At 42.8% G+C, this 27,438-nt stretch overlaps 1 protein-coding gene across 3 annotated transcripts in view; it reads right to left on the bottom strand.

The window, feature by feature from the left end:
• The window catches only part of TBC1D30 (TBC1 domain family member 30), a 90,363-nt gene that overhangs the window by 23,458 nt on the left and 39,467 nt on the right, over positions 1 to 27,438 (bottom strand). For 2 of the 3 annotated variants that reach the window (XM_080662494.1, XM_080662496.1), the window contains exons 3-8: positions 15,932 to 15,993; positions 15,371 to 15,436; positions 13,411 to 13,536; positions 10,317 to 10,502; positions 6,059 to 6,227; positions 3,973 to 4,141 (exon numbers count right to left, since the gene is read on the bottom strand). In XM_080662494.1, the coding sequence (XP_080518620.1) occupies positions 3,973 to 4,141; positions 6,059 to 6,227; positions 10,317 to 10,502; positions 13,411 to 13,536; positions 15,371 to 15,436; positions 15,932 to 15,993 (778 nt within the window). Of the gene's footprint in view, positions 1 to 3,972; positions 4,142 to 6,058; positions 6,228 to 10,316; positions 10,503 to 13,410; positions 13,537 to 15,370; positions 15,437 to 15,931; positions 15,994 to 21,555; positions 21,980 to 27,438 lie in introns of those variants that run through there. The other variant, XM_080662495.1, reaches the window with a different exon arrangement.

Here is a 27,438-nt window from a genome sequence, read left to right on the forward strand (position 1 = left end):
TGGTGTGAGTGAGAGGGTGACATTCAAGTTGCAGAAGGGAAAGGAGAGGTTCCATGGATAACCATACACAGGGCACATATGTTACTCAGGCATACATAACTGGAGATCACCTACCTGCTGTTTATGATTTTCCCAAGGGACAGTTTGTGGGGAAGAGCACAGGCACTGGAGTCAAAAAGATCCAGGTTTAAGTCCCACCTGCTTCACAGGGCTACGGGCAGGATGAATGAGACCATGTGTTTACACTATCTAACGTAATGATGGCACTCTAGGCACTTGATGTATGTTGGTTGCCTTTCCTTCTGCTTAACAAGTTCCACACTCAAAACATGTAGAATTATAGTGAACAAAGGCTCTGAAACATTTAAAATTCTGCCAGTCTGATTCATATATCCTCTGAACTGCATAAATAGTAGCCATATATTATCAGTATATTCACATTATTAAAATCACAGATTCCAGAGCAAAGGGACCTGGGTTCAAAAACAGGCCCTTCCACTTCTAACTGGGTGACCCTGGGCAATTAACTTCTCTGTGCCTCAGTTCCCACATCTGTAAAATGGAGATAATAGTAGGAGCCACTCATAGGATGATGGTGAGTACCAAAGGAGTTAGTTTTACATGTAAGAGTGCTCAGATCAATGCCTGTCCATTGCAAGCACTCAATGAATATTGGACTTAAAAGTGTAGCCATTACCTTTTCAACAATGTGACATCCCTGGAATGACAATATGACTAAATTCTAATCCTACAGATAATGAATAGATGGGAATAAAACCAGAATCACCTCTTTTCCTCCTGCCACATAATCAAGAACCAATCCAAGGTGACTATAACTGAGTCAGCATAAAGGGCTTTACTATTATGATCCTACTAGAGGCCCGGTGCATGACATTGTGCACTGCGGGGGGTGGCGGGGGGTCCCTCAGCCCAGCCTGAGCCCTTTCACAGTCCAGGAGCCCTCAGGGGATGTCCAACTGCCACAGAGGTGGGAGAGGCTCCTGCGCTAGCCAGCCATGAGCCCAGCTTCTGGCTGAGTAGCGCTCCCCCTGTGGGAGCCCACTGACCACCAAGGGGCAGCTCCTGCATTGAGCATCTGCCCCCCTGGTGGTCAGTGTGTGTCATAGCGACTGGTCATTCTGCCGTTCGGTCAATTTGCATATTACCCTTTTATTATACAGGATAAGCTAGTTACTCAGTAACTGGACTATCACACCCAGAGAAACTATCAAAGCTCAAAGAACTTACAAGATGTAGAGTAGGTTGGAAGTACACTACTACAAAAAGAGGCAGATAATAGGAGAAACTGAAAAAGATAAGCAAAACCCTGGCCGGTTTGCTCAGTGGTTAGAATGTCAGCCTATGGACTGAAAGGTCAAGGGTTCAATAACAGGTCAAGAGCATGTACCTCGGCTACAGGCTCAATCCTGATCCCAGTCAGAGTGCAAACTGGAGGCAGCCAATCATTGTGTCACTCTCACAACAATGTTTCTCTCTCTTTCTCTCTCTCTCTCTCTCTCTCTCTCTCTCTCTCTCTCTCTCTCTCTCTCTCTCTCCTCCCCACCTTCTCTCTCCCTCCAGCACTCTCTTTAAAAAAATAGAAAAAATAACCCCAGGTGAGGATAAAAAAATAAAAGATAAGTAAATAGCACACCAAATCCCCCACAATGAATTTATTTGCTACTGAAAAGTAACCTACAATAAAACAATTGTAGGAGCTCTGGGATGTTTAAAAATACACCCAATCATGATTTTTTTAAAATCCTTGAATCAATAGTTGGTGGATCTTTCTTACAAAAAAAAATAAAAAATGCTTTAAGTCTCCCAGAAAACAATTTATACATTAAAAGGCTAAAATGTTTTTGAAACAAAACACTGTCAGTGAGCCCTAGCCGGTTTGGTTCAGTGGAGAGAGCCTTGGCCTGGGGACTGAAGGGTCCCGGGTTCCATTCCGGTCAAGGGCATGTACCATCGTTGAGATTGGCACATGCAGGAGACAACCAATAGGTATGTTTCTCTCACATCGATGTTTCTCTCTGTCTTTCCCTCTCTTCCACTCTGTCTAAAAATCAATGGGAAAATATCCGCAGGTGATAATTTAAAAAACACACCAGGGGACTCTTCCCCCTCCCTCCATGGGAGTCCCATTCTGTGGGACTCTTCCCCCTCCCTACATGGGAGTCAGTTCTGTGGGACTCTTCCCCCTCCCTACATGAGAGTCCCATTCTGTGGGACTCTTCCCCCTCCCTACATGGAGTCAGTTCTGTGGGACTCTTCCCCCTCCCTACATGGGAGTCAGTTCTGTGGGACTCTTCCCCCTCCCTACATGGAATCAGTTCTGTGGGACCCTTTTCCCCCTCCCTACATGGGAGTCAGTTCTGTGGGACTCTTCCCCCTCCCTACATGGAATCAGTTCTGTGGGACCCTTTTCCCCCTCCCTACATGGGAGTCAGTTCTGTGGGACTCTTCCCCCTCCCTACATGGAGTCAGTTCTGTGGGACTCTTCCCCCTCCCTCCATGGGAATCAGTTCTGTGGGACCCTTTTCCCCCTCCCTACATGGGAATCAGTTCTGTGGGACCCTTTTCCCCCTCCCTACATGGGAGTCAGTTCTGTGGGACTCTTCCCCCTCCCTCCATGGGAGTCAGTTCTGTGGGACTCTTCCCCCTCCCTCCATGGGAATCAGTTCTGTGGGACCCTTTTCCCCCTCCCTCCATGGGAATCAGTTCTGTGGGACCCTTTTCCCCCTCCCTACATGGGAGTCAGTTCTGTGGGACTCTTCCCCCTCCCTACTTGAGAGTCCCATTTTGTGGGACTCTTCCCCCTCCCCACATGGGAATCTGTACTTGTTCTTCAATAAATCTCCACCTTGTGCTATAAAAAACAAACACACAAAAAAACAAAAAACACACCAAACTTCTGACAGAAAAAAAAACCACCTCTGTATCTTAAGTTACCACTATAACAATTTCATCCTAATACAGGGATTGGCAAAAGTAGATTTACTGTTGTTCATATGGAAAATAATACAATAAATAATAATACAAGAATAAACTGTTTCATGTACTCACAACTGTAAACCTACTTTTGCCCACCCCTGTATTTCTTCCATTACCAAAAAGGTAGAATTTTAATATAATAGTCATAATATAGTCAACATGGGTGAAAACACCCTAGTTTTTTCAGCCCAGCTGCTAGTAAAGAACATAAGTAAAATCTCTTTAGTGGTGTGTTTGGTTGTAATAGATTCACCCACACAGTGTTAATTCTTGATGAAAGGAAAGAAGTTCCCTATGCTCTACTGACTACCAAGCACCTTGCTAGACACCTTAGATATATTATCTCATTTAATTTCATCACAGCCCTACAAGGCTGGACACAATAAATAATAAAGATTCAAACATAATCCAAATTGTGGCATTAACCAACAAATCCACCTACTTCTTTCCGGACCTCACAGTTCCTCAAGTCTCCCTCTTCAAAACTAGTGTCCAGAGAGATGCTGACAAAGAGTAAGCCAGCTGGACAAACACTAGGAGGAGGAGGAGAATTCCAGGCCTGAACAAGCCTGCCCCCTTCTCTAAAGTAGATGCCATCTGTCCCCAACAATCAAGAATGTGTCAGCAGGGGAGGGTGAGTGGGAAGCCATCAACCAATGAATTTGTATGCATATATGCATAACCGGGGAATACAGACAAGGGGGTGGTGAGGGCCTGGGGTGGGGAAGGACGGGAGTAGGCTGGAAGAAGTTAATGGGGGAAAAGGGAGGACCTATGTAATACTTTCAACAATAAAGATTAAAAAAAAAAAAAAGAATGTGCCAGCTGAGATCCCAGAAGGCTAAAGCCACTGCACAAAGTTCACAACTTCCTCTTTTCCTCACACTTAATTATCGATGCTTTACATGTTAGAGCATAAAAACTGCTCAAGGCCCCCAACACCACAGAACAGAAGAGAAGGGGGCAGTCACTTACTCTCCCAACTTTGCCCAGATAGCCAGCGACACCCTTAGGATGATTTCCGAACCTTCAAAAAAGACAGAATCCCAAATCTTTAAAACGGTGTGGTTAGGGAGGCATGTGGCGAAGAGAGTCAGAAACCACTGCATCGTGAAGACATTCGTGAGCGGGGGCTCATATCCACCTGAAATAAAACAAACACTCCATTTCTTCAGAATTGAGTTTGCAAGATATAAAGGCGCCCTCTTTCAGTCTCCCAAGTCCACCTAACTGTGTTACTTTTCCTGACTGATTTGTTTATGGGGCTAAAATATGGTTCTTGCCTTTTTTTTTCCTTCCTTTTTCTAGAAGAACATAGGTGTATTTAATAAAGATCTCAATAATATGAACTTCACAAATTCTTTATGGTACTTCAGAAATCTTAACCTAATGCTTAATTTGGTTCTACCTATTATGGGGTGCTGAAAATTAAGGAGAATGTTTTCCTCACCAAAAATGAGATTAAAAAAAACCATTTTAGTCCCTCGAAAGCAAACACCGATTTCCAAAATATCCTAAAGCCCACTTTTATTCAAATGCTGCTCATAAAAGTAAAATTGCTCATTAGGAATTGCTTGTCTACTTTTTAAAGTATACGTAGTTCTCAGACCACAATGGAATTAAACTACAAATCAATTAGAGAAAGATAGCTGGAAAACCCCCAAATATCTAGAGATTAAACAACATGAAATTTTAAAATACGTTGAACTAAACTACACAGTTTTAAATATCTGAGATCCAGCTCACTTTGAAGTTTCTAAATTCACTAAAAAACACAGAGCTCTCTCTCATTTCCTGTGATGGCGTAAGTATGTGTTTTAGTGAAATAAAATTTATATATGGGGACTGCTTCTCCCTCCTAATTACAGTAAGAATATGCATTTACCTAAGTATAAGCAAAAAGAGATCTGTTCTCCTGCCCTCGTTTTCTTCCTTCTTACCTAGGAACAAAGGGAGCATCTCTTCCCAGAGACTAGAATCTGAGGTCACCCCTTGTAGGCCAATGCAGAGCACTTGGGGAAAATCATGGACCCCAGTACAGCATGTCTGACTAGGGGACAGGTTAAGGTTGTTCGACCCAGGAGTTTTATGAAATCCACACAGGTGCATAATTATACTGCACAGCCAAATTAAATAAGATTATTCAAATGATTTAGAAGGAAATGCTTAGAGACACCCAGGTGTCACTAAAATTTCCAGTGTATTTTAATCACAGATTAGGTGCTCAAAATCATTTAATATCTTCCTAGGTTTAAATGTGTGGCCAGTAACTGGCAACCATTTACAGGAAACACAATACACTTCTGACTCTTCTTTCTGGTCCCCTGAGCACAGCCAGGGAAGTGCAGGCAGGGGTGAAACTACAGCACTAGCTTAGGTCATCCGGAAAGCTGGCTGAGGCCTGCTGGAGGCGGTGACTCTCAGAGCTGTAGTAGAGCCGTCTCCGTCGCCACCTTATTCAGCCCAGCGCCTTCCTTCAGGGTTCAAGTTCTTCCTGGAGCTCCTTCTCCAGCAAGAACTGGCCCATTCATCTCAAGTAAATCTGCATACCCTTAGCATGAATCAATAAAAGTAACATTAAACATTTCAATTCAATTTATCTCCTACAACTTTATGAAAATACATATTCCACTCTTCCATAACCTCAGTGCTTCAGGAAAAACCACAGTGTGTGCTAAATGGTACCTGCGGCTCAGCTTTAAAAATGCCTATAGATTTGGTGCCAGCTTAGAGAAGTTTAACTCGATGGCGAGACATGTACACCCTTCTTCATCTAAAAGACAACAGATTTCGTGGTTGATCTGGTACTGGTGACGTATGAGGTTCTTGACCAATTTCCTAACTATGACCATTCAAAGGTTCAATATGTAGCCCTATATTGATTTTTTTTTGTTTGTTTCATTTTGTTTCCATTCTCTAAAAATCTATTTCAGTGCATCAAACTCTCATCAACAGAACTACCTGAAAAGATATATTTCCATTCAAGGTGTAGGCTCATATGTACAGTGGAGTCAGAGAAGTAAAAAATTTCGAAGGTATAATAGCATTGAATCATCACTACCTCCACTCTCCTTGTTTGCAGTTCTCTGAAGAGTGTCCAGGTGCTCAGATAATTCAGGGAGCTTCAGTCTCAAGAGGTCTCTGAAGACAGCCATATCCACAGACAATGCCCGGAGATTATTGACAAAATAGCTCTCGGGAAGTACCTTGTCAATAAGGTAAATCATAATCTGAAGAAAAATATAGAAAACATATTCAAGTGGATAAAACGTAGTTAGCCAGAGCACACTATCGTTTAAATGTGTCATTACCAAATGTTCTGCATCTTCAAGGCTCATCTCCACCCTGAGTGAAGAGCATGTGCCATAATTATCTAGATAATTCATAATTATCTAAGTAAGTTATCAAAGCAGCTCAGACCCACAGACTGCTACGGTCTACAATTTCTACATGGGCCGCTAGACCTGAGGCTACCCAGGAGTGACTGTGGTCAGACAACCCTCAGCCTCGTTCTGAGAAGTACGAGATGGAGCACATGCTTCAGCAGCAGCCAGCAGGAATCCCACTACTGGCTCCCTGAAGTCAGCAGTTTTCCAACTTGACTACGAAAACCAAGACTGGCCCATCACAAAATGCCCCCCTGAAGCCCGTCTCAGGATTCACTTACCCTCAACCTGGGTTATCAGAATAACTGATGTGGGCTCTTTGTCCACTTTCCTTTCCTGGGAGAATGCAACAAGGTTTTGTTTAACAAATGATACTTTTAAAATCTAGGTTCCTTCCTAAGGGTGTCTCACACGTAAGTTCTTCAAATTACTATTTTCATTCTGATTTTTTTATTTGCGTTACCTTTTCTAAGAAGTCAAGAATCACTGGAACGGCCCAGCAAAACACGTGTTCCACATGCTCTTCACATGCCCTCCCTGCCAGAAGACCTGCTCATTCTCCAGAGCACAAGAAAACCAAAACTGAGAACAAAATCACAGCTGGCCCTTTATGTTGGTGGAAAGCAGCTGTCTCACATTTTGATTTTCATCATTTTGCAAAACCTAATTTCCCCCAAAAATTATCTCCCAGACGGCCAATGGCCCATTTTCCTCTCATCCCTGGCTTATAATTTCTATTTTTAAGGTCAGAGTTTTAACTAAGTCAATAAGGGTAGAGACATATTCTCAAGAAGCACCCTCCCCCGACCCCCCCCCCCCGCTCCCTTTGAGGCCTTTATTCCAGGAATTGGAAGGCCCAGGGAGCTACGATAGCCTTCCTATATAGGGACAGAATTTACCAGGTAAATGTATCATCACTCTGAAAATGGTAATTTAGCAGTAAAAAGAGTATATTCAATCCGTGTCGAGGGAGGAGGTCTGGGAGTGCCCAGGCCAGGCGAGGGGGGAGTGAGTTTCCAGCACAGCACAGCGCCCGGGCAGACTTCGCACGCCATGGGTAAAGAGAGGAGGACGTACAGGATCGCTTTTCATCGAAGGTAAGTTATGTAAGACTGAGAAAAATATTTAAGTTTTTATGAAAAAACTATGAACCTCAAGATTACACAAAAACAAGAAAACAACAAAGAAATTACCAATTCTCATAGTAATTCTGTGACACAATAAAATTCTCTATCCAAAAGCATCTCAAAGTCGGATGTAAGACCTAAGAGCCGGCTATGTCTTATGTCAGCAATGTCACTCCACCCACTACTGTATTTCAAAGACCAAACATTGCATCTTTAAAAAAAAAGAAGGAAGGAAGGAAGGAAGGAAGGAAGGAAGGAAGGAAGGAAGGAAGGAAGGAAGGAAGGAAGGGAGGGGAGCAAAGATAGTCTCTTCAACAAATGTTGCTGAGACAACAGGACATCCAAATGCAAAACAAATTGAATCTAGACACAAACCTTACACCCTGCACAAAAACTGTCTCAACAGAGATCATAGACTTAAATGTAATAATGCAATACTATAAAATTCCTAGATGATAGCATAGCCTAGATGATCCTGGGTATGGGAATGACTTTTTAGATATAACACAACACCAAAGGCATAATCCATGCAGGAAATACTAATAAGCTAGATTGCATTAAAATTAAAAACTTCTGCTCTGTGAAAGTGAATTAGAAGACAAGCCACAGTCAGGGAGAAAATACTTTCAACAGATTCATCTGATAAAGGACTGTCATCCAAAATACACAAAGAACTCTTAAAACTCAATGATAAGAAAACAAGCTTTAAAAACAAACAAAAAACCAACTTGATTAAAAAATGGCCCAAAAACCTTAACAGACACCTCACCAAAAATAAAAGTTACTAAGTGCAAAAAAGGAAAGAAAATGGTTTGCCTCCATTTAATAAATTATATATTTCATTACTAATTACAACTTGCAGAGGCCAAAATAGCCGTTGGAAAAACACCAACACCCAATATTTTCCTTTGCATCAGAAGTGTTTCTTCATAAACCCAACCTTTCCCTGCACATTAATTGCCTAACCTGATTCCTAAATGATGATAATGTCATTTCATTCCACAAAGTTCATTTTCTTAAATGTTCTGTTTCTGAGCTTTATTTAATCCATCTTTTTATGTGACTTTTTACTTTCTCAAGTACCATCACTGAGTCCTTTCATGATTTGATTGGCATTATAACCCTTTCCCCAAACCTTCCTACCCCACCCCCAACCTGAATTGTTTATTTCAGCTTTTCAATAGAACAGTTCCCATTTTATAGTAATACAAGTAAAATCTGGGGGGAAAAATAACTAAATCTGATAGATTAAGTAAACAAAATTGCTTCTGAATAAAAAATGTTTTAAAGTCATGTATTTGATTTGTCACTGCCTCCCCCGTCCACCCCTGCCTATTTGATGAACAAGTAGCTTCAAAGCTGTTTCCTTAAATACATGAATGGAAAAAGTGAGAGGGTGAATACAGATTGAGATCATGTCAGGCTGGCTTTATAATTAATTCCACCATGATGTGTATAAAATGGAGGAAATTTGCTTATCTTTCCATATCAGAAATAGTCAGTGGTTGAGAATATCACAATGGTATTTGCCACAGTCAAACAAAGAATGGGAGTGTGGTGGGGGTAGGTGCTCTTGAATACGAAGACTAAATAACCATCCCATCTGTCACAAAGCACTGCAATCAACAGCAGTCTTGAGGATTCAAAGAAGAAGAAGCAACCCCATATTGCCCCAAGCAAGGAAGGCTGTGGTCATCTCCCAAGTGTAAAATGCTTCATTCCTCCTGAAGACTTATTTCTGGTGATTCACTGAATCACATTCAGACCTACATGCTTAAACTGCTAGTGTCCCATCTCGAAGTGTTTTCAGAATTAATTTATTTTTTACTAATAAAGGCCCTAGGCATCGAAGATTAAAATATTATTCGCTTCCATAACCTTTCTCCAAGCAAACTGCTTCCATCATAGACATTCACTCTCAGCCTACCTCCTCCATACCTCATCCCAGATATGCAAGAATAAAGCAATCTAATAAGATCCAACCAGAATTCAGGATAACTGGTGGAGTAGGCAGTTTCTACCATGACCCTAGGGATTCCCCACCTCCTGAGAGTCATACTCTTACATAAGCCCTTTCCCTGGAGCATGGGCTGGACCTAGTGACTGGTTCCTAATGAACAGAATGTGGGGAAAATGATGAAAAGTGACTTCTGATATACAGGCTTCAAATCTGTAACTTAATCTCTTCTGTGTTGCTCACTCTCTTGCTCACTGAGGGATACCAACCAGAATGTTGCACAATGGTGAGCCCCACAAAGCAGAACTAAAAAAGGGCTCCGACCAATAGCCAGCAAGGAACTGAGGCCCTCAGTCCAAGACCTGTGAGGAATTAAAGCTTTCCAGCAACCACATAAATGCACTTGGAAGTGAATGCTCCCACCTAGTCAGGCCTTCAGATGAGACCACACCCCAGTCAACAGTTTGAATGCCACAATCATGTGACTCAGCCAGTTAAGCCACGCCCAGATTCCTAACTCAAAGGAACAGTGAGGTAATACCAAGTTTGCTGTTTTAAGCAGCTAATTTGTTATGCAACAATAAGTATTAATATAATTAATAACTAACTTGCTTTAAAAATAGATGTCCTGTAAGTGAATCTAAACACCTAATCATCCTCTTCACATTTGGTAGCTACATGAGTCTGTCACTTGACCTGGCTTTAACCTGGGAGAAATGGTATCATGGGTAATTAAGAAGGTGTGGCAAACACCTTGGAAGAAAGTGGGCATCAGAGAAGAGAAATTAGTGTTCCAATATTTAACTCTCTGAAGAATTTCAGCTGCCTTCTTCAGAGCCTGATACTCACTTTCAGAGCATCCCCTTCATTGCCTTCCACCACTTCCAGAATTAGTGCAGCCAGGATGTTAAAGCCTTGGCAGTACCCAACATTCTTGTTCCATCGGGCATAGGCCAATAGGACCCGCTTCAGCACAACCCTGTCTTGCTCAGCCTCCTGGCCACAGTAAGAACTGCAGCCTGTGCGGTGAAGATCCTAAAATAAGAGGAAAACATTATTTTTTAGAGTCACTATACCAGGGGTGGGCAAACTTTTTGACTCGAGGGCCACAATGGGTTCTTAAACTGGACCGGAGGGCCGGAACAAAAGATGGATGGAGTGTTTGTGTGAACTAATATAAATTCAAAGTAAAGGAGCGGAGGGGAGAGCAAGAGAACCTTCCGCTCTTTCGGCTCCGTGGGCCGGATAGAACAGCCGAACGGGCCGGATCCGGCCCGCAGGCCATAGTTTGCCCACGGCTGCACTATACTCTCTCTCTCAAAACCAAAAAATAAAAACAAAAACGGTAGTTATTTCTTTGCCTTAGCATTAAGTAGGTTATCAACATGGACTGTAGTTTTTTTAAAATTGTATATGCAACATGGGTCAAAAGAAATTCCTTTCCTTTTCTGCCTAATGTTTTCTAATATGCTTACACATTTTCAAGAGGAATTACAGTCAGGCAAATTTTCTACTTAAAGTGTTTTCAGAATTAACACAAAGAAAGACTTAGAATTAACAAAATTTCATATAAGTTGGCAGTTTATTTAATAAATATCTGGTATAAAACAATTCATTTCAATATATGTATGATACATGCCAACATTACTTCTTTCTACAGAAAAGGATATAAAGTTTATTTAGCTATCAAAACTCCAAGTAGTATTAAGGAACAAAACCAAAATAGCAAAAAATGCAACCTGTATTGTAGAGGGACAGAAGAATTATTCTGTCTAAAACAGAAAAATTATTCTATCCAAATTCTTTTATAAATCTGTGTAAAACAGACAAAAATTTAACATTTAATCAGGGCAATATCCACAATTTTATTACCAGGCAGAGACTATGATTTTCAGGAGCTGAAGTCATTTTACTGACATAGTATTCACTTCAAAGATAAAAGATCCTCTTAATAATGTGATCGTTATTAAATGTGCATTGCCTTAATTTACAATTTAAACAGAAAAAAAAAATTTCAAATACGCAATACTTCATCTGTGTGAAACACATTCTGAAATTCCAAATAAACAGCTGAAATGTCAAAATGTAAAGGCTTTTCAAGCATCCTATCTAATAAAAGAGCAATATGCAAATTGACCATACCTCCACTACAACCACAAGCCACACCCACCAGCCAATCAGGAGCAAGTATGCAAATTAACCCAACCAAGATGGCTGCAGCCACGGAGAGAGCAGGAGGCTTGGGTTTCCCCAGCAATGGAGGAAGCCAAGCTTTCTGCACACCCTGGCTGGCCTACGCCTCCACTCAAGGCTACAAAGTTTCAATTATAGAAGATAAATAAATCCTAACAAAATGGCTGCGGCCACGGAGCAAGCAGGAGGCTTGGCTCCACTCAAGGCTACAAAGTTTCAATTATAGAAGATAAATAAATCCTAACAAAATGGCTGCCACCACCGAGCAAGGAGAAGGCTTGGCTCCACTCAAGGCTACAAAGTTTCAATTATAGAAGATAAATAAATCCCAGATACCAGGGCCTCCACTTGGGTCGCTGGGGGGCGTGGCCGGCCTGCAAACCACCACAGGCCCCTCACCCTGGCTGCCCCACGCCCCAAGGGAACCCCCACCCTGATTGGGACACCCTTCAGGGCAAATCAGCTGGCCCCCACCCATGCACCAGGCCTCTATCCTATCTAATCCTATCTAATAAAAGAATAATATGCAAACTGACCGTCACTCCAACACACAAGATGGCTGCCCCCATGTGGACACAAGATGGCCGCCACAAGATAGCCAGCAGGGGAGGGCAGTTGGGAGGGACCAGGCCTGCAAGGGAGGGCAGTTGGGGGTGACCAGGCCTACAGGGGAGGGCAGCTGTGGGCAAACAGGCTGGCAGGGGAGCAGTTAGGCACCAATCAGGCTGGCAGGGGAGTGGTTAGGGGGTGATCAGGCTGGCAGGCAGAAGCAGTTAGGGGCAATCAGGAAGGCAGGCAGGCAAGCAGTTGGGAGCCAGCAGTCCTGGATTGTGAGAGGGATGTCCGACTGCCCGTTTAGGCCCGATCCTAGCATCCTAGGATTGGGCCTAAACGGGCAGTCGGACATCCCTTGAGGGGTCCCAGATTGGAGAGGGTGCAGGCTGGGCTAAGGGACACAACCCCCCTGCACACGAATTTCATGCACCGGGCCTCTAGTACCATATAAAATTCCATAATATATTTTTAGCATGTGTCTGAAACAGACCAAATTATATCAGAAAGAAGCTTTTAGTTAGTACTTCCTCCAGAAAAAAAAAAAATCACTTCAAATCTGCCAAAACATAAGCCATCTTGTGGTGACCAAAATTTAGATGAAACAAGTTTCCTTATAAAACCTCAGCCTAGTGTCACACTGTGACGTACTCATATAAAATTAAAAGCCATGTGCTGCAGGCTTATGTAAGAGAAGAATAGATCAAATCAAATCAGCAGCATTGGCTTTTGCACCAGGTTCTAACCAACTGTAATAATCCAGGTCTGAACACTTGACCAGCTAGTTTAATTAGATTGACCTACCAGTCAATCTAATTATATTCATAAATTGACAGTTAAGAAATTATCAAAGACCCTAATAAGAGCCCAATTATTGTAATAGGACTATCCTTAACTTTACTTTTATGTGAAAATCCAGTTAACAGCACTGACCAGTGCTAAAAAAAAAAATTTCATCTTCTGTCATGTGAGCAAGTAAGTTGAATATGAATGGAAACATTTTATTCAAACTGGCAACATACTAACTTTTGAAGACAATGTATATAGTCATAGTTCTTCATTAAAAAGCTATTAACTAAAGAAGAAACAGAAAATACAGACATTCAGACCATAAGGCTTGATGCTTTATCCAGGAAACGTCTGGCTCTTAGAATCTTCCTTCTAAGTTAGGACAACAGGCCAAGCTCAGGGGCATTACCTTGACTATCTGAATTCCCATTGAGTCATCATCCGGATTACTCCTTTCATTGAAGGTGAAGCGCAAGGTTTTGTCCCAATCAATGGCTATACTGTGCAAATAATGGTCTGCCAAGGTCAACCAAACCTAAAATATGAATAAAGAAGAATGCAAAAGTCAAATACATAATTTCACCTTTACTAGGACTAGTTATTGCATCCAACAAGAAAATGGGAACTGTTCCTAGACCAGAAATAGCCCACATGCAGAAATCCAGAAGAGTCTCACTGAGATGTGTATTATACTGAATTGCATCAATTAGGACCTTTCATGTGTTCAAAATTTCAATTAACATCTGTTGATTTCCACTATGTACCAAGAAATAGTCCTAACATTAGGAATACTGTTAAAAAAATTTTTTTCAAATTTTATTTCAGTTCATTCAATTAGCTATATTATGTTACAAGCTTGTTATATTTGGCTCTGAATTGCTATCTATGCTTGAGCAATAGCCACCTGGCAACTCATGGAGAATGGGCCTTTTCTCACCATGAGGTGGTCTCTGCTTTTAAATTATCTCTCTCTCTCTCTCTCTCTCTCTCTCTCGCTCTACACACACACACACACACACACACACACACACACACACGATGAGCTCCCATAATGAATAACTTTTAACATTTTTTTAGAGTGAATGGATATTTTTACACGTTATCCTGAAAAGCTGTTTCTGAAAGATGTATTTCTTATTGTCATTTTTAATGCATATTTTGAGGAACCCCCAATATTCAAATTCTAGTAGAATTAGACTAGGTCTATAAATTGACATAATAAGAGAGCACTTCAAGTTTTGGTATGTGAACATAGTTAGCAGGAATATCACTGATTAATATCTCCACTCAGATTTCTCTCCTAAGCATCAGAATCATATGTCCAAATGCCCATTTGACACCTTCAACTTAGATATCTAATAGGCATCTTCACCTTAATAGATACAAAGTCAATCATCTAACCCATCACCACCTCATCTACACATGCATACATATGAACACACACATCTGCTCCTCCCATCTGAGTAAATAGTAACTCTCCCCTTCCAGTAGCTCAGGTCAAAATCGTGAAGTCATCGTTGGCATCCTATTACCTCATCTTCAATCTAATAGGAATTCATGTCAACTCAGCCTTGAAAATATATCTAGAATCAGACCCCTTTCTCCATCTCTTGCCTAAATTATTATAAGCCTCTACTAGTCTCCCACTTCTGTCCTGTCCCTCATATTCTCAAGTTAGTGGTCAGAGTGGTCCATTTAAAATATAAGTTGCATCATGTAATTCCCCTGCTCAAAACTACCCAATGCTTCCCATCTCACACCAAGCAAAGTCCTACTATGGCCTACAAGGTCTTACATGATCTGCCATCCTCCTAACCCCATAACACTACCTCTAAGACCCTCTCTCCTATTGCTTTCCCCCTTTTCACCGCACTTCGGCCACCCTGTCCTCTTGCTTTTGCTTGTACATTCCTGAGATGCTCCCACCTGAGTGTTTTCTGGCATACTCTTCCCCCAGGGTAGCTGCATGGCCCACTGCTCACCTCCTGCAAAGCCCCATTTAAATGTCACTTTGCTGTTTAAAATTCCACCTCCTTATCACCACTTCCCACAGTTTCATTTATTTTTCTGCTTTATTTTTATCCATGGCACTTATCAACATCTGACATACTTTATATTTTATTCACTGTAAGCTCCATAAGTACAAACATTTTGGTCTGGTTTTTCTTTCCACTGCTATATCCCCTGTACCTAAGACAGTACCTGGTACAGAATAAATAATCAATAAATACTAAATGAATGAATAATGAAAGGGGACATGTTTCAAATGGCTAAATTTAGAATATCATTTTTTACATTCCAGAGCTTTAAAGAGGGACAGGGACAGAGTGATGGCCCTTTTGTATTTCAGCCCTACAAACCCTCCTTACCTTTCTCCTCCATTCTTTTGGTATTCCTGTTGATAGTCTGGCAACTGCCTTGAGAGCATCATACCACTAAGAACAAAGAAGAAATATTGGCAAAATGATGCTATTGACCTGGGTAAGCACTTTTCAATCTTTTTTTCATCTTGACATCTATAGAGCATAAACTTTGTACAGCACACTGGGGTGACAGTCAACTTCTTTCAGCCAGATATGACTGATGTGAGAACTATGACTGTCCCCAAGCCACACCTTGGGCACCCTTAACACACCTGTGACCCATCTGCAACCCACAAAAAATAATTGGGAAGCACTGGTACAGAAACCAAAACATGTATTATGGATTCAGAACAGTAAATGTTTGGTTTTGTAAATTTTTTCACACTTGCACCATTAATAGAAAGTACAAAAATTTTCATGGGAAGTATAAACCCAAGTGTCATCTATATTTTTAAAAATGATTTGTCTTCTTATGCTTGTCAAAGTTTTCCCATTTTGAGAATATGTCTCAATATATACCCTGTAGATACCCCAAAAGAAGATTATCAAAACCAAAAATAAAATTACCTGCTGAAAACCATTTTGACCTAAAGATGGCTCAAGAGTGAACTTCAACTTTGTGTCAACTCCTAAAAGAAAAACACATAACTGTTATTTTGGGAAAAAATAAATTACATCAAAAATAGAAGTAAAGAGAGAAACCAAGATGGTGGCATAGGTGAACACCTAAACTGCTGCCTCACACAACAATTTCAAAACTACAGCTAAAAGACAGAATGGACATCATCCAGAACCACAGGAAAGCTGGCTGAATGGAAATTCTACAACTAGAAGGCAAGAGAGGGGCACACGGAGACTCAGAGGAGCTGCAAAAGGCTGAGGTACGGAGACACGCGCCAGAGAGGACGGGTGGCTGAGTGCCTGGCTAGCTTTCTCTAGCGGAAGAGAGACAGAAGCTCCCAACTTCACTGAACCCCAGTTCCGACTGCACTGAACCCCAGTTTCAGGCGAGACCCTGGGGACCCAGACTCATATGGGGGGAGTCTGGACTGTCGGGAAAGAGAGGAGCGCATGGAAACTCAGGGGAGCTGCGAAAGGCAGAGGTCTGGAGGCGCGTGCGAGTGCGTGTGGAGAGGACTGCTGAGTGTGCCGCTGGCTTTCTCTAGCAGGAGGGAGGTGGAAGCTCCCGACTGCGCAGAACTCCAGTTCCAGGCGAGAATCTGGGAATCCAGATTCATTGGGAAAGAAACTGGACTGTCTGGCAGCGGGCGAAACTCGAGGGCGGCTCTCTCTCAGAAGTACTTGCAGCGATTACTGAGGAACACTGAGACCCAGGGGCCTCATAGGGCAGGCTGACAGAAAGCCAAGGCTGTCTGCTCAGCCCTGAGACTCCGCCCCAACCAAGCTGAGCACAGAGGCTTTTGCAATTTTGCAAGTCTTGTCTCATAAGGCTGTCTCCAGCACCGAACTTCTCCCAGCGTAGACACAGCTGATCCTCACAGCCAATTGGCCTGGAGGTCAATTCCTCCCAGTGATACCAACAACAATCAAGGCTTAACTACAACAAGGCTGTACACACAGTCCACAAAGGGGTGCACCAAGAGTATCCACCTCAGGTAACTGGGGAGGCTGAGCCACTGGGCCATATAGGACACCTAGCACACAAAGCTACTCTACCAACTCAGGAAAGCAGCGAAAATGAGGAGACAAAGAAACAGATCACAAACGAAAGAAATGGAGGAAAGCAAATGACTGGATATAGAGTTCAAACCACAATTATAAGAATTTCCTAGAAAAGGCCAATAAATTTAGCAAGACCCTCGAGGATATGAAAAAGGCCCAACTAGAAATTAAACATACACTGACTGAAATAAAAAATATTATACAGAGACCTAACAGCACTAGAGGAATGCAAGAATCAAGTCAAAGATTTGAAATACAAAGAAGCAAAAAACACTCAACCGGAAAAGCAAAAAGAAAAAAGAATCCAAAAATTTGAAGATAGTGTAAGGAGCCTCTGGGACAACTTCAAGCGTACCAACATCCGAATTATGGGGGTGCCAAAAAAAGAAAGAGAGTAAGATACTGAAAATCTATTTGAAGAAATAATGACCAAAAACTTCCCCCACCTGGTGAAAGAAATAGACTTACAAGTCCAGGAAGAGCACAGAACCCCAAACAAAAGGAATCCAAAGAGGACCACACCAAGACACATCATAATTAAAATGCCAAGAGCAAAAGACAAAGAGAGAATATTAAAAGCAGCAAGAGAAAAACAGTTATTACCTACAAGGGAGCACCCATACGATTGTCAGCTGATTTCTCAACAGAAACTATGCAGGCCAGACGGGAGTGGCAAGAAATATTCAAAGTGATGAATAGCAAGAACCTACAACCAAGATTACTCTACCCAGCAAAGCTATCATTCAGAATTGAAGGGCAGATAAAGAGCTTCACAGATAAGAAAAAGCTAAAGGCGTTCATCACTGCCAAACCAGTATTATATGAAATGCTGAAAGGTGTTCTTTAAGAAGAGGAAGAAGAAGAAAAAGGTAAAGATAAAAATTATGAACAACAAATACATATCTATCAACAAGTGAATCTAAAAATCAAGTGAATTAAAAATCCGATGAACAGAATAAACTGGTGAATATAATAGAATCAGGGGCATAGCTTGACAAAAATCGTACACGTATGGATGAGGACAGTGAGGGGGAGGTAAGGGCAGAGGTTGGGGTGGGAACCGGGTGGAGGGAAGCTATGGGGGAAAAAAGAGGAACAATTGTAATAATCTGAACAATAAAGCTTTATTAAATTTTAAAAAATAAAGAATAAAAAAAAGAAGTAAAAATTAACTGAACCATCATGAAGTTTTTTAAACTTTTACTAATTTTTAGTCAATTTTGTTAAAGAAAAAGAATATTAGTTATTACTATAGAAAAATATCCTATGGCAATAAAATGGAGCTTTCCCCCTAAGATGGTGGTTTACACAGCTGTATGGAGTAGTGCCAAGCCAAAAAAACAAATACTTTTTTTTTTAAAAGACATCACAGGCTTGGAGGTTAGAGAGACTTCCATTCAACTTTGGTTCCTAGAGTCAAAAAATAATTTAACCTGCCTCAGTCTCAATTCTTTTTTCTTTTTTTTAATCCTCACCCGAGGATATTTTTCCATTGATTTTTAGAGAAATGAAGAGAGAAGGAAAGACAGAAATATCCATATGAGAGAAACACATCAATTGGTTGCCTCATGCACATGCTCCAACCAGGGCCCAGGCGGGGGAGGAGTCTGCAACCAAGGTATGTGCCCTTGACTGGAATCGAACCCAGGACCCTTCAGTCCACAGGCCAATGCTCTATCTACTGAGCCAAACTGGCTAGGGAAGTCTCAATTCTTTATCTTTTAAATTAGGATAAATAATACCTATCTCAGTAGACAGTTGTGATGATTAACTGTAAATCAACTAGCATTGTATAAACTTAGGAAGAGAATTCTCTACTTACAGAATTTGTTTTCTAGGGCATTTGAGTGGATTATGTCTATTAGGGAAATGTCAATGGAATATCAAAAGTTATAAAAATAATGTCATTGCCTTCCAATTTATGGAATCCTTAGTAGTCCTATTGGAGATTTTCATGTTTTTAAATTATGTCTTAATAAACTTAGTTATTGAAGAAAAGTTTGTATGTTTAATTATAGACTACAAGCTAAAAATATAACTGAACTCTAATGCTAAGTTACCTACAACTTTAGATAAAGTTCCAAAGTTTTAACTTTATTTTGGAACTTCTCTGCTCCAAATCCCAAATATATGGAATTGAAGTACATAAATAGGAGAATACATAAAGACTGTATGTTTGATATTTATATTGGGCTTTTTAAATTCAGAATTCCATGTTAGAAGCATATGTGCTGTCGCTATTGAGGTTAAATTAAATGACAATTTTTATTCCTACTTGAATTGTATTTAAAAGTAATATAATCAAATCTAAAAATGCTATATATTCTTTTCCTACAATTTCAAAATCAATGCAATTACATTTTAAGTCACTTTTTAAAAGACATGACTTAAAAGTTCAAGGATCAAGATATACCAAACATTAGCCAGAGCATTCAGTTTTACAATTCATGATTGCCGTTTATGATGAAATGTTTGCTTCTAAGATGTTGATAGCCGATTAGGCATACTGAAAACCTCTCCACAACTACGTTAGGGCTGGCATGTGGGTAGGAACAACTTTCAGAATTTGCAAAATTACAATAATAAAGTAGACCTGTCTTTTTAAAAACATATATACGGAGGCAAGAAGCTGGAAAGATGTGTCTGACTTGCCGAAGCCCAGTAGAGTATGCAGATGCCCTTGGTGGAGTCCTGGAAGAGGCTGTGAATACATGAGATGGGTCCCACATTTCTAAAGTCAAGCTGTGGGGTAGAGAAACCCAAGATACTTCTTTTCAAAGCTTCAGGTTCAAAACCATACTGTCTGGGTAGATAACATTTTCTTTCCCCAATATATATTCAGCACCCCCACAGGTTCTCATCTCTCTGAGTAGATGAAGCCCGGGCCTCAGTGCCCAGAAATGAAGCAATGGCCACAAGAGTGCCTCCCGCTCCAGCGCAGGATTTAAGGCTGCAAGAAACACAGCCGGTGGTGGGGTTGCTATCCAGACCCAGGGTGCTGAATGGAGGAGGTCTAGTCATGACGTTTGCTTTAGTATAACAAAGACCAGGAAGTTCGGTCTGCACGGAATGATTTCTATCGACCTAAAAGCCCGGATTCCCTGGATGTATTCCCCAAAACACTCCCCGGACTTTTCGGAGCACCTGCCGAGTGCCCGGCGGCGCTGAAATCCAGCTGGCGTTAGTTAGTCAAAACCACAACTATTTTCTCCTGGCCAGAAATGAGTCAGAGGCTTGAACTAGAATTGATCATTTGCTGCCTGTAGGCAAAAGCTGAAATCAGGTCATTTTCACCGATTCGTCTACTGAATGAATTTCGGGGGGGGGGGGGGAGAGAAGGTTTATATTTTATATGATCATCACAGCTGTTCCGGGTTCAGAAATACAAAACACTTCTAATGTGGGAAGGAGATTTTTTTTTAAAGGGCAAAGTAAGACGGTGAATTAACACTACAGTCTCTGTAACTAGACACTTCCTTGGGGAGAAAAACAAAGGAACCACGAGGTTCGGAAAGGCAGCCAAGCATTCCACCCTTTGGGGGCTCAGTGCTGTGGCAGATTCTCCCTTGCAGCCTCAGGCAAGCAGGTCTCCGAAGGCGCTGGGAGGCAGGGGCTGCGGAGGGTCGAACCCGCCTGGTACCCAGCTGGTGCCACTCAAGGGGCAGGAGAGCGCTAAGCACCGGGCGGGCGAGCGCAGCTGGCTCCCTCTGCGGCCACCCTTGCCAGGAAGCTCTGAGCCCAGGCTCCCGCGCCAGGGCCGGGCTCATAAAACCCCGGGGAGGGATGCCAGATGGTGGAGCAGGCGCGGAGTTACGCAGCCTGGAGAAGCAAGGATGTGTAAACACAGGCTGACAGCAAAAAGGGCCTAGCCTGGCACAGTCAGGTGCGCTCCCAGACTTTACCTGTAAGAAAGGATCTCTAGGCTGCATAAGTGTTTCCTGCCCGCTCCGAACCCGGACACACACATTAGAGGCTCCAGGCGAGCTGACCCCAGCACTCACGCCGCGGGACCCTCAGCAAATTCCTCCCCTCTTACCGCCACCCCCCACCCCCCGCCCCCCGCCGATTTTTCCTTCCAAGCCACTGCCTTCCCCTCAGACCCAAAATATCAAACCTGTGCTTTTCTCCACCTCTTTCAAATGAGCCTGGCGCACAATTGGTAACGCGGCCCCTGATAGCCTGGCAGGCGGCAGCACTTGCCCAGCTCCGGGCACAAGCAGGACCAGACCACGCACAGGCCGCAGGAGTGGGGGCCCTCGGGCCGCAGGCGAAGCTCCGGGTCCTCCGCGCCTTGGGAGGCCGCTGCCTCCACCCAGGCCCTGCTCCGCGATCTGCCTTCCCAGGTTGACCCAGCCCCGCCTGCGCCAAGCCGCGGTACCCCGCACTCGGCGGCCCGCGGGCGCTCCCCGGCCTAGGTAGAGCCCAGCTGAGGCAGAGGCGTGAGCAGCGCCAGCTCCCGGGGCGCCCCGCTAGTTTCCAGTGCCCCATCTGCAGCCCAGGGTCCTCACCCGGCTCCAGCGTGCAGAGCAGCCGGGGCGCGGTCCGGGAAATGCAGCTGCGCTTCTTGAGCACATTGCTCAGGATGGTGCCCACGCCACCGCCGCTGCCGCCACCCTGCCGCCTCAGGCATCTCCCTCCGCGCCTCAGGGAGCCGGGCAGTTTGTCCTGCCGCATCCAGGAGCGCCGCGGGCTCCGGTGCAGCCACAGTCCACCTAGGTACCCCTCTGCCCCGCCACCAGCGTAGAGGCTTCTCGGTGGCTCCGAGTCTGCTCAGTGGAGGGTCCCTTGGGAACAGCGTGAGTGCCGCCAGTGCTCGGGGGTGGAGGGGACCTGCGGGGCACCACCGGAGCCTACAAGCGCCAGGCGGCCAGCGGGCATCTGCAGTGCGGAGCCGGAGCCGCACGGCTGAGGCAGGAGAGGGCTTGGGGCGGGGAGGAGGGCGGGATCGCTCCGGAGACGAAGGCGGCGCTCCCGCCCCCAATGCTGGCATCACTGTGCGCAGAAGGGGAGGCTCTAGGGCCCGGGAGCAGCCGAGCTGCGGAGCCCGGAAACCCTGAGTGGGTGGGTGAGCAACTGCGCTCAGGAACCAGCAGCAGCAACAGAGATTTCCGAGCTTCTCGCAAAGTCTGGGAAGGGCTGGAGTGGACACCAAAGGGAGCAAGTCTCCGGTGCAGAACACCAGTGAGATGCAAGTGCCCCCTTCACCTGAGCGGAGGTCATCCAGAGGCTGGCACATGGCGAAGCCCGAGCTTCATCCCAAATTGTTTTTTGAACTCTTTCCTGGCAGCTTAGAGAGGCACAGTGAGCACATTTTAAAAATGGTAGTAGTAATAATAGGTCTTTATCTTTTTTAAAAATATATATTTGTATTGATTTCAGAGAGGAAGGGAATGATGAAACATCAATGATACTCAACCACAGAGCTGGTTCTTTATCTTGAAAGTATGGGTTTCAAGAAAAAAAAAGTGTTCCCAATTAAAAGCAGTTTTGTTTTGTTTTTAAAGTGCTTCATCTCTCCAGCTAGAGATCCGATTCAGTAGTTCAGAACTAAGTATCATTACTGTGTGTTTTTTAAAATCATTCTCAAATTACGACACTCACCAGTGGAATGTTAATCATAAAAAAATGAATGAAGCCCTGGCCAGTTTGGCTCAGTGGATAGAGGTCAGCCTGCAGACTGAAGGGTTTCGGTTCCATTCTGGTTCGATCTGGTCAGGGGCACATGCCCCGGTTGGGGGCTTGATCCCCAGTAGGGGGCTGTAGGAGGCAGCCAATCAATGATTCCCTCTCATCATTGATGTTTCTATCTCTCTCTCCCTCTCCCTTCCTCTCTGAAATCAATAATATATATATATATATATATATATATATATATATATATATGAAGAATGAAGAATGAGGAAGGAAAGGATGTGGGGGGAAATACAAATATATTTGTACTAGAGGCCCGGTGCATGAAATTCGTGCACGGGGGTGTGTCCCCCTCAGCCCAGCCTGCACCCTCTCCAATCGGGGACCCCTTGAGGGCAGTCAGACATCCCTCTCACAATCCAGGACTGCTGGCTCCCAACTGCTCGCCTGCCTGCCTTCCTGACTGCCCCTAACTGCTTCTGCCTGCCAGCCTGATCACCCCCTAACCACTCCCCTGCCAGCCTGATTGCCCCAAACTGCCCTCCCCTGCAGGCCTGGTCACCCCTAACTGCCCTCCCCTGCAGGCCTGGATCCCCCACAACTGCCCTCCCTTGCAGGCCTGGTCCCTCCCAACTGCCCTCCCCTGCTGGCCATTTTGTGGCGGCCATCTTGTGTCCACATGAGGGCAGCCATCTTGTGTGTTGGAGTGATGGTCAATTTGCATATTACTCATTTATTAGATAGGATTTGTTAACATTAAAAAAAGGAACGCTAGATGGATAAAACACAAGCTAATTTAAAGAACATTTATGTGGGATATATCTGATAAAGGGTTAGTATCCAAAATTTATAAAGCACTCATACAACTCAACACCAAAAAATAAAAAAAACAAATAATGCAAGTTAAAAATGGCTGCAGGACTTGAATAGACACTCTCCAAAGAGGACATACAAATGGCCAATAGACATATGAAAAGATGCTCCAAGTCACTAATCATCAGAGAAATGAAAATTAAAGCCACAATGAGATCTTCTCCCGCCTGTCAGTATGGCCATCATCAATAAATCAACAAACAAGTGTGGAGAGGATGTAGAGAAAAGGGAACCCTGGTGCACTGTTATTGGGAATGCAGCCACTATGGAAAACAGAATGAAGTTTCCTTAAAAAATAAAAAATGGAACTGCCTTATGACCCAGCAATTCCACTTCTTAGTATATATCCAGAGAAACCCAAAACATTAATTTGAAAGAATATCTACACCTCTGTATTCACTGCAACATTATTTACAATAGCCAAGATATGGAAGCAACCCAAGTGCCCATCCACAGATGAGTGGATAAAAAAGCTGTGGTACATACATACAATGGAATATCAGCCACAAAAAGAAATGAAATCTTACTATTTGTGACAGCATGAAATGGACCTACATGGTATCATGCTAAGTGAATTAAGTCAGAGCAAGACAAATACCATATGATTTTACTTGTGTTTGTAATCTAAAGAGCAAAATAAATGCACAAACAAAACAGAAACAGACTCACAGACACAGAGAACAGTCTGAGGGTTACCAGAGCATGAATGGATTAAAACTACAAATTGGTAGTTCCAAACTATTCATGGGGATATAAAATACAGCATAGGGAATGTAGTCAATAATATTGTAATAACTATATTTGGTGCAAGGTGGGTACTTGAAATATCAGGGGACCACTTTGTATAGTATATGATTAGCCACTTTGCTGTATACCTGAAACTAATACAAAATAATTTTGAATGTAAACTTATTTGAAAAATAATATTTTTTTAAAAGACTATTTATGTGGGAGAGAACAGTGTGGTCATAAGAGACAAGAATGAAAAACTGAGCCTTCTCTGGATGTGCCTTACATAACATAGTTTTGACTCAAGTTATATTAATAAAATGAAGAAAACCTTAAAAATTGGAAATGAATTAATGGGAGATTTCTTTCATGACATAAGAACACAGAAAAAAATAAGTTGCTTTAGAATACAATGTTACGACTGAACATGAATGGTGATTCCAAAGCAAATAGAACTGCAACAAAGTCTTACATCTCATTCAGTGGTATTCTTGTCATTAGTAATATTGGAGTTATTTTTTTTAATTCTTATATATACTATAGACAAAGCAAATAAATAATTATGGTAATGTCAAAAGGAACCAAGATGTTTTCAGTGTAACAGAAAATACAAGCATACTAAAACAAAAACAAAACCAAAAAAGACAACAGATTTTCTTACATCTTTTTTCTTTTAAAAAATACGTATGTATCCATGGGTACGTTTAAAAGTAAGGACAACCCAGCAGCTATGAACACCCGCAGCACCCAGGTTGTGGTCTCTAAAACAATTCCCCGCTGAAAAGAACCAAGGGCTCTTTGGAGGTGTGACTGGTCCCAGATCTGGGCCAGAGGAAGTACAAGGTGAGCCTGAAACATCTTGATGAGCTCAGAAAGGAAGCAAGTGCTCCAAAACTAATGGGGTCACCTCAAAAGGACACAGGAGCCACAGGCAGAGACTTCTACTGGCCAAGGATGGAACAATGTGAGCATCAACACCAAAGGCTGTTATTGATTGAAAAGTGTTGAATATTTTTTAAATGTATTCCTAATGATATTTTGAAAGCGCTAAAAAAAAATTAATAAAGAAGTCATTCTAATAACTCTGGCACATTTATTTTGTAATCAGTACATTCTAGGTTGTCCCAGAATTTGAGGACAACGTCAGAAATGGTACAGCTCTAAGCATGAAATATACATTTCATATATAAGAATCTGTTAAAATGAGATGAGTCATCTGCAGAAATAAACCAGGTGGATAAGGGATGTGTAAACTATTCAGTTCTGCCTGCCCGACTGAGGTAAAGATGCTTTGAAAAAGGCAGTGCTCTGCCTCATCATTTCAGAAGATGAAGTCATCGTTTAACTTGGTCGTGACTAACTGGTATAGGTTCCACACCACGCTCACATGCAGAAATCTATCCATCGGCATGATTATTTTTTAAAATATATTTTTATTGCTTTCAGAGAGGAAGAGAGAGGGAGAGAGATGGAAACATCAATGATGAGAGAGAATCATTGATCAGCTACCTCCTGCATTCCCCCTACTGGGGATTGAGCCCACCACCCAGGCATGTGCCCTGACTTGGAATCAAACCGTGACCTCCTAGTTCATAGGTCGACGCTCTCAACCACTTAGCCATACTGGCCGGGCAGCCTGATGATTTTATAGGTTTGGTACATGTTTGTTTTCCCTTAGCTTTCTCCTCATTTTAATGAGATGTCCATTCCCTCTTCTGGTCCATCTCAATAACAGAAAGAGGTCTGATGCTTGGCCTTGGCCAATTTTTTAGAGGGCACAACAGGCCCCTGGGGTGAAGAGGGTGATGAACACCCAGAATCAAAGACAGAAAACTGGAAGGAGAGGTGGAATCCTGGAAAACAAGCTGGTAACCACATGCACAGTCTCGTCTTCCCGAGTTCTCATCTGCTGTGTTCTATTTTAACAAGAGAGGCTATTCACGCCCAGCTGCCAGCACTGGGCCAGCAGGAAAGACAGCTTTGCCCGCCAAGAGGAGAAGCCAGGCCCTCTGCTCTCCAACACTGCCTCTGGGGACAGACACGGACATCCAGCTCCCAAGGCTGGCTGACATGCCACTCAGACCATCGGGTCCCTTTGGCTCTGGCTCCATGCTTATCATGCAGACTTTTGTCATTTCACTTCCCTTCGAAACTTTGCCACGAAGGAGGAAAACACACTGACCACTTAACCGTAGTCAATACCCCTGAGTTCACTCAACTCTCAGTGAGCTGAAGAAATCAAATTCCGGGACGGCCAAAGCCACAGTCTTGGACCTAGCCTGCTAGCCCACTCAGACACATCATGACTGGCAGGGCCTCTCTCTCTCAAATCCTTCTTCAGTTCCACTTTTTACTAGTAGTGACAGGGCTTGTTTACTTTCAAGATGAAAATTCTATTTCACCTCTATTAGACTTACTATAAGCAAAAACTGACTCGTTTTTCTTTTTAAAAACAAATAAAAGTTTCCTTAAAAATGTCCCATTCTAAACTTACACAGAAGTTGAAACCAGAAAATAAAGTTTCAAAGAGTTTCTATTATTATAGCAATAACTAGCCAGGGAATTAAATAATATTATTTTGTTTACATTAGAGGAAAACCAAGACCGCCAACGTTTATAGCAAACAGATAATTAAATGGGCACTAAAATACAATGCTCAAAAGCAGCCGTGGCACAAGCCTACTATTATAGTTATTGTGTGAGTCATGGTTTCTTAATCATGTCTGGAATATTGTTTTTCAAATAGCAAAAGATGTCATCTGCCGTCAGCCTGCAGAGGAAACAAGGCCGGCGTGGACGCTGCTTGAGGCCCACAGCGGGTGAGATGTCCACCCAATCCACCTCACCATCACTCTTTACTGGTCAAGTGATTGTTACTCATCAAACAGTATCAGTGAGTTCGCATTTGGGCAAAGCGTACCTTGGTCTGGCCCCAAACATTACGTTCTAAGCTGAATGTGGGAAAAGAAGGCTCAGTGAAAACTTCACATGGGATGTGAATGGCTTGGATTGCTAAAGAAAATGAATGTTTTGAGGAAATGCCCTGAATATCTCAGAGATTCCAATTCCCACGGAACATCCTCGGAGACAGGAGCTCCCAGGAACAAGGGAGCAGGCATCTCCAGGCCTACGTGCTGGGAGCAAGGCTATCTTAAAAG

This window comes from Plecotus auritus, assembly GCF_963455305.1.
Source record: "Plecotus auritus genome assembly, chromosome: 3".
Taxonomy (NCBI): domain Eukaryota; kingdom Metazoa; phylum Chordata; class Mammalia; order Chiroptera; family Vespertilionidae; genus Plecotus; species Plecotus auritus.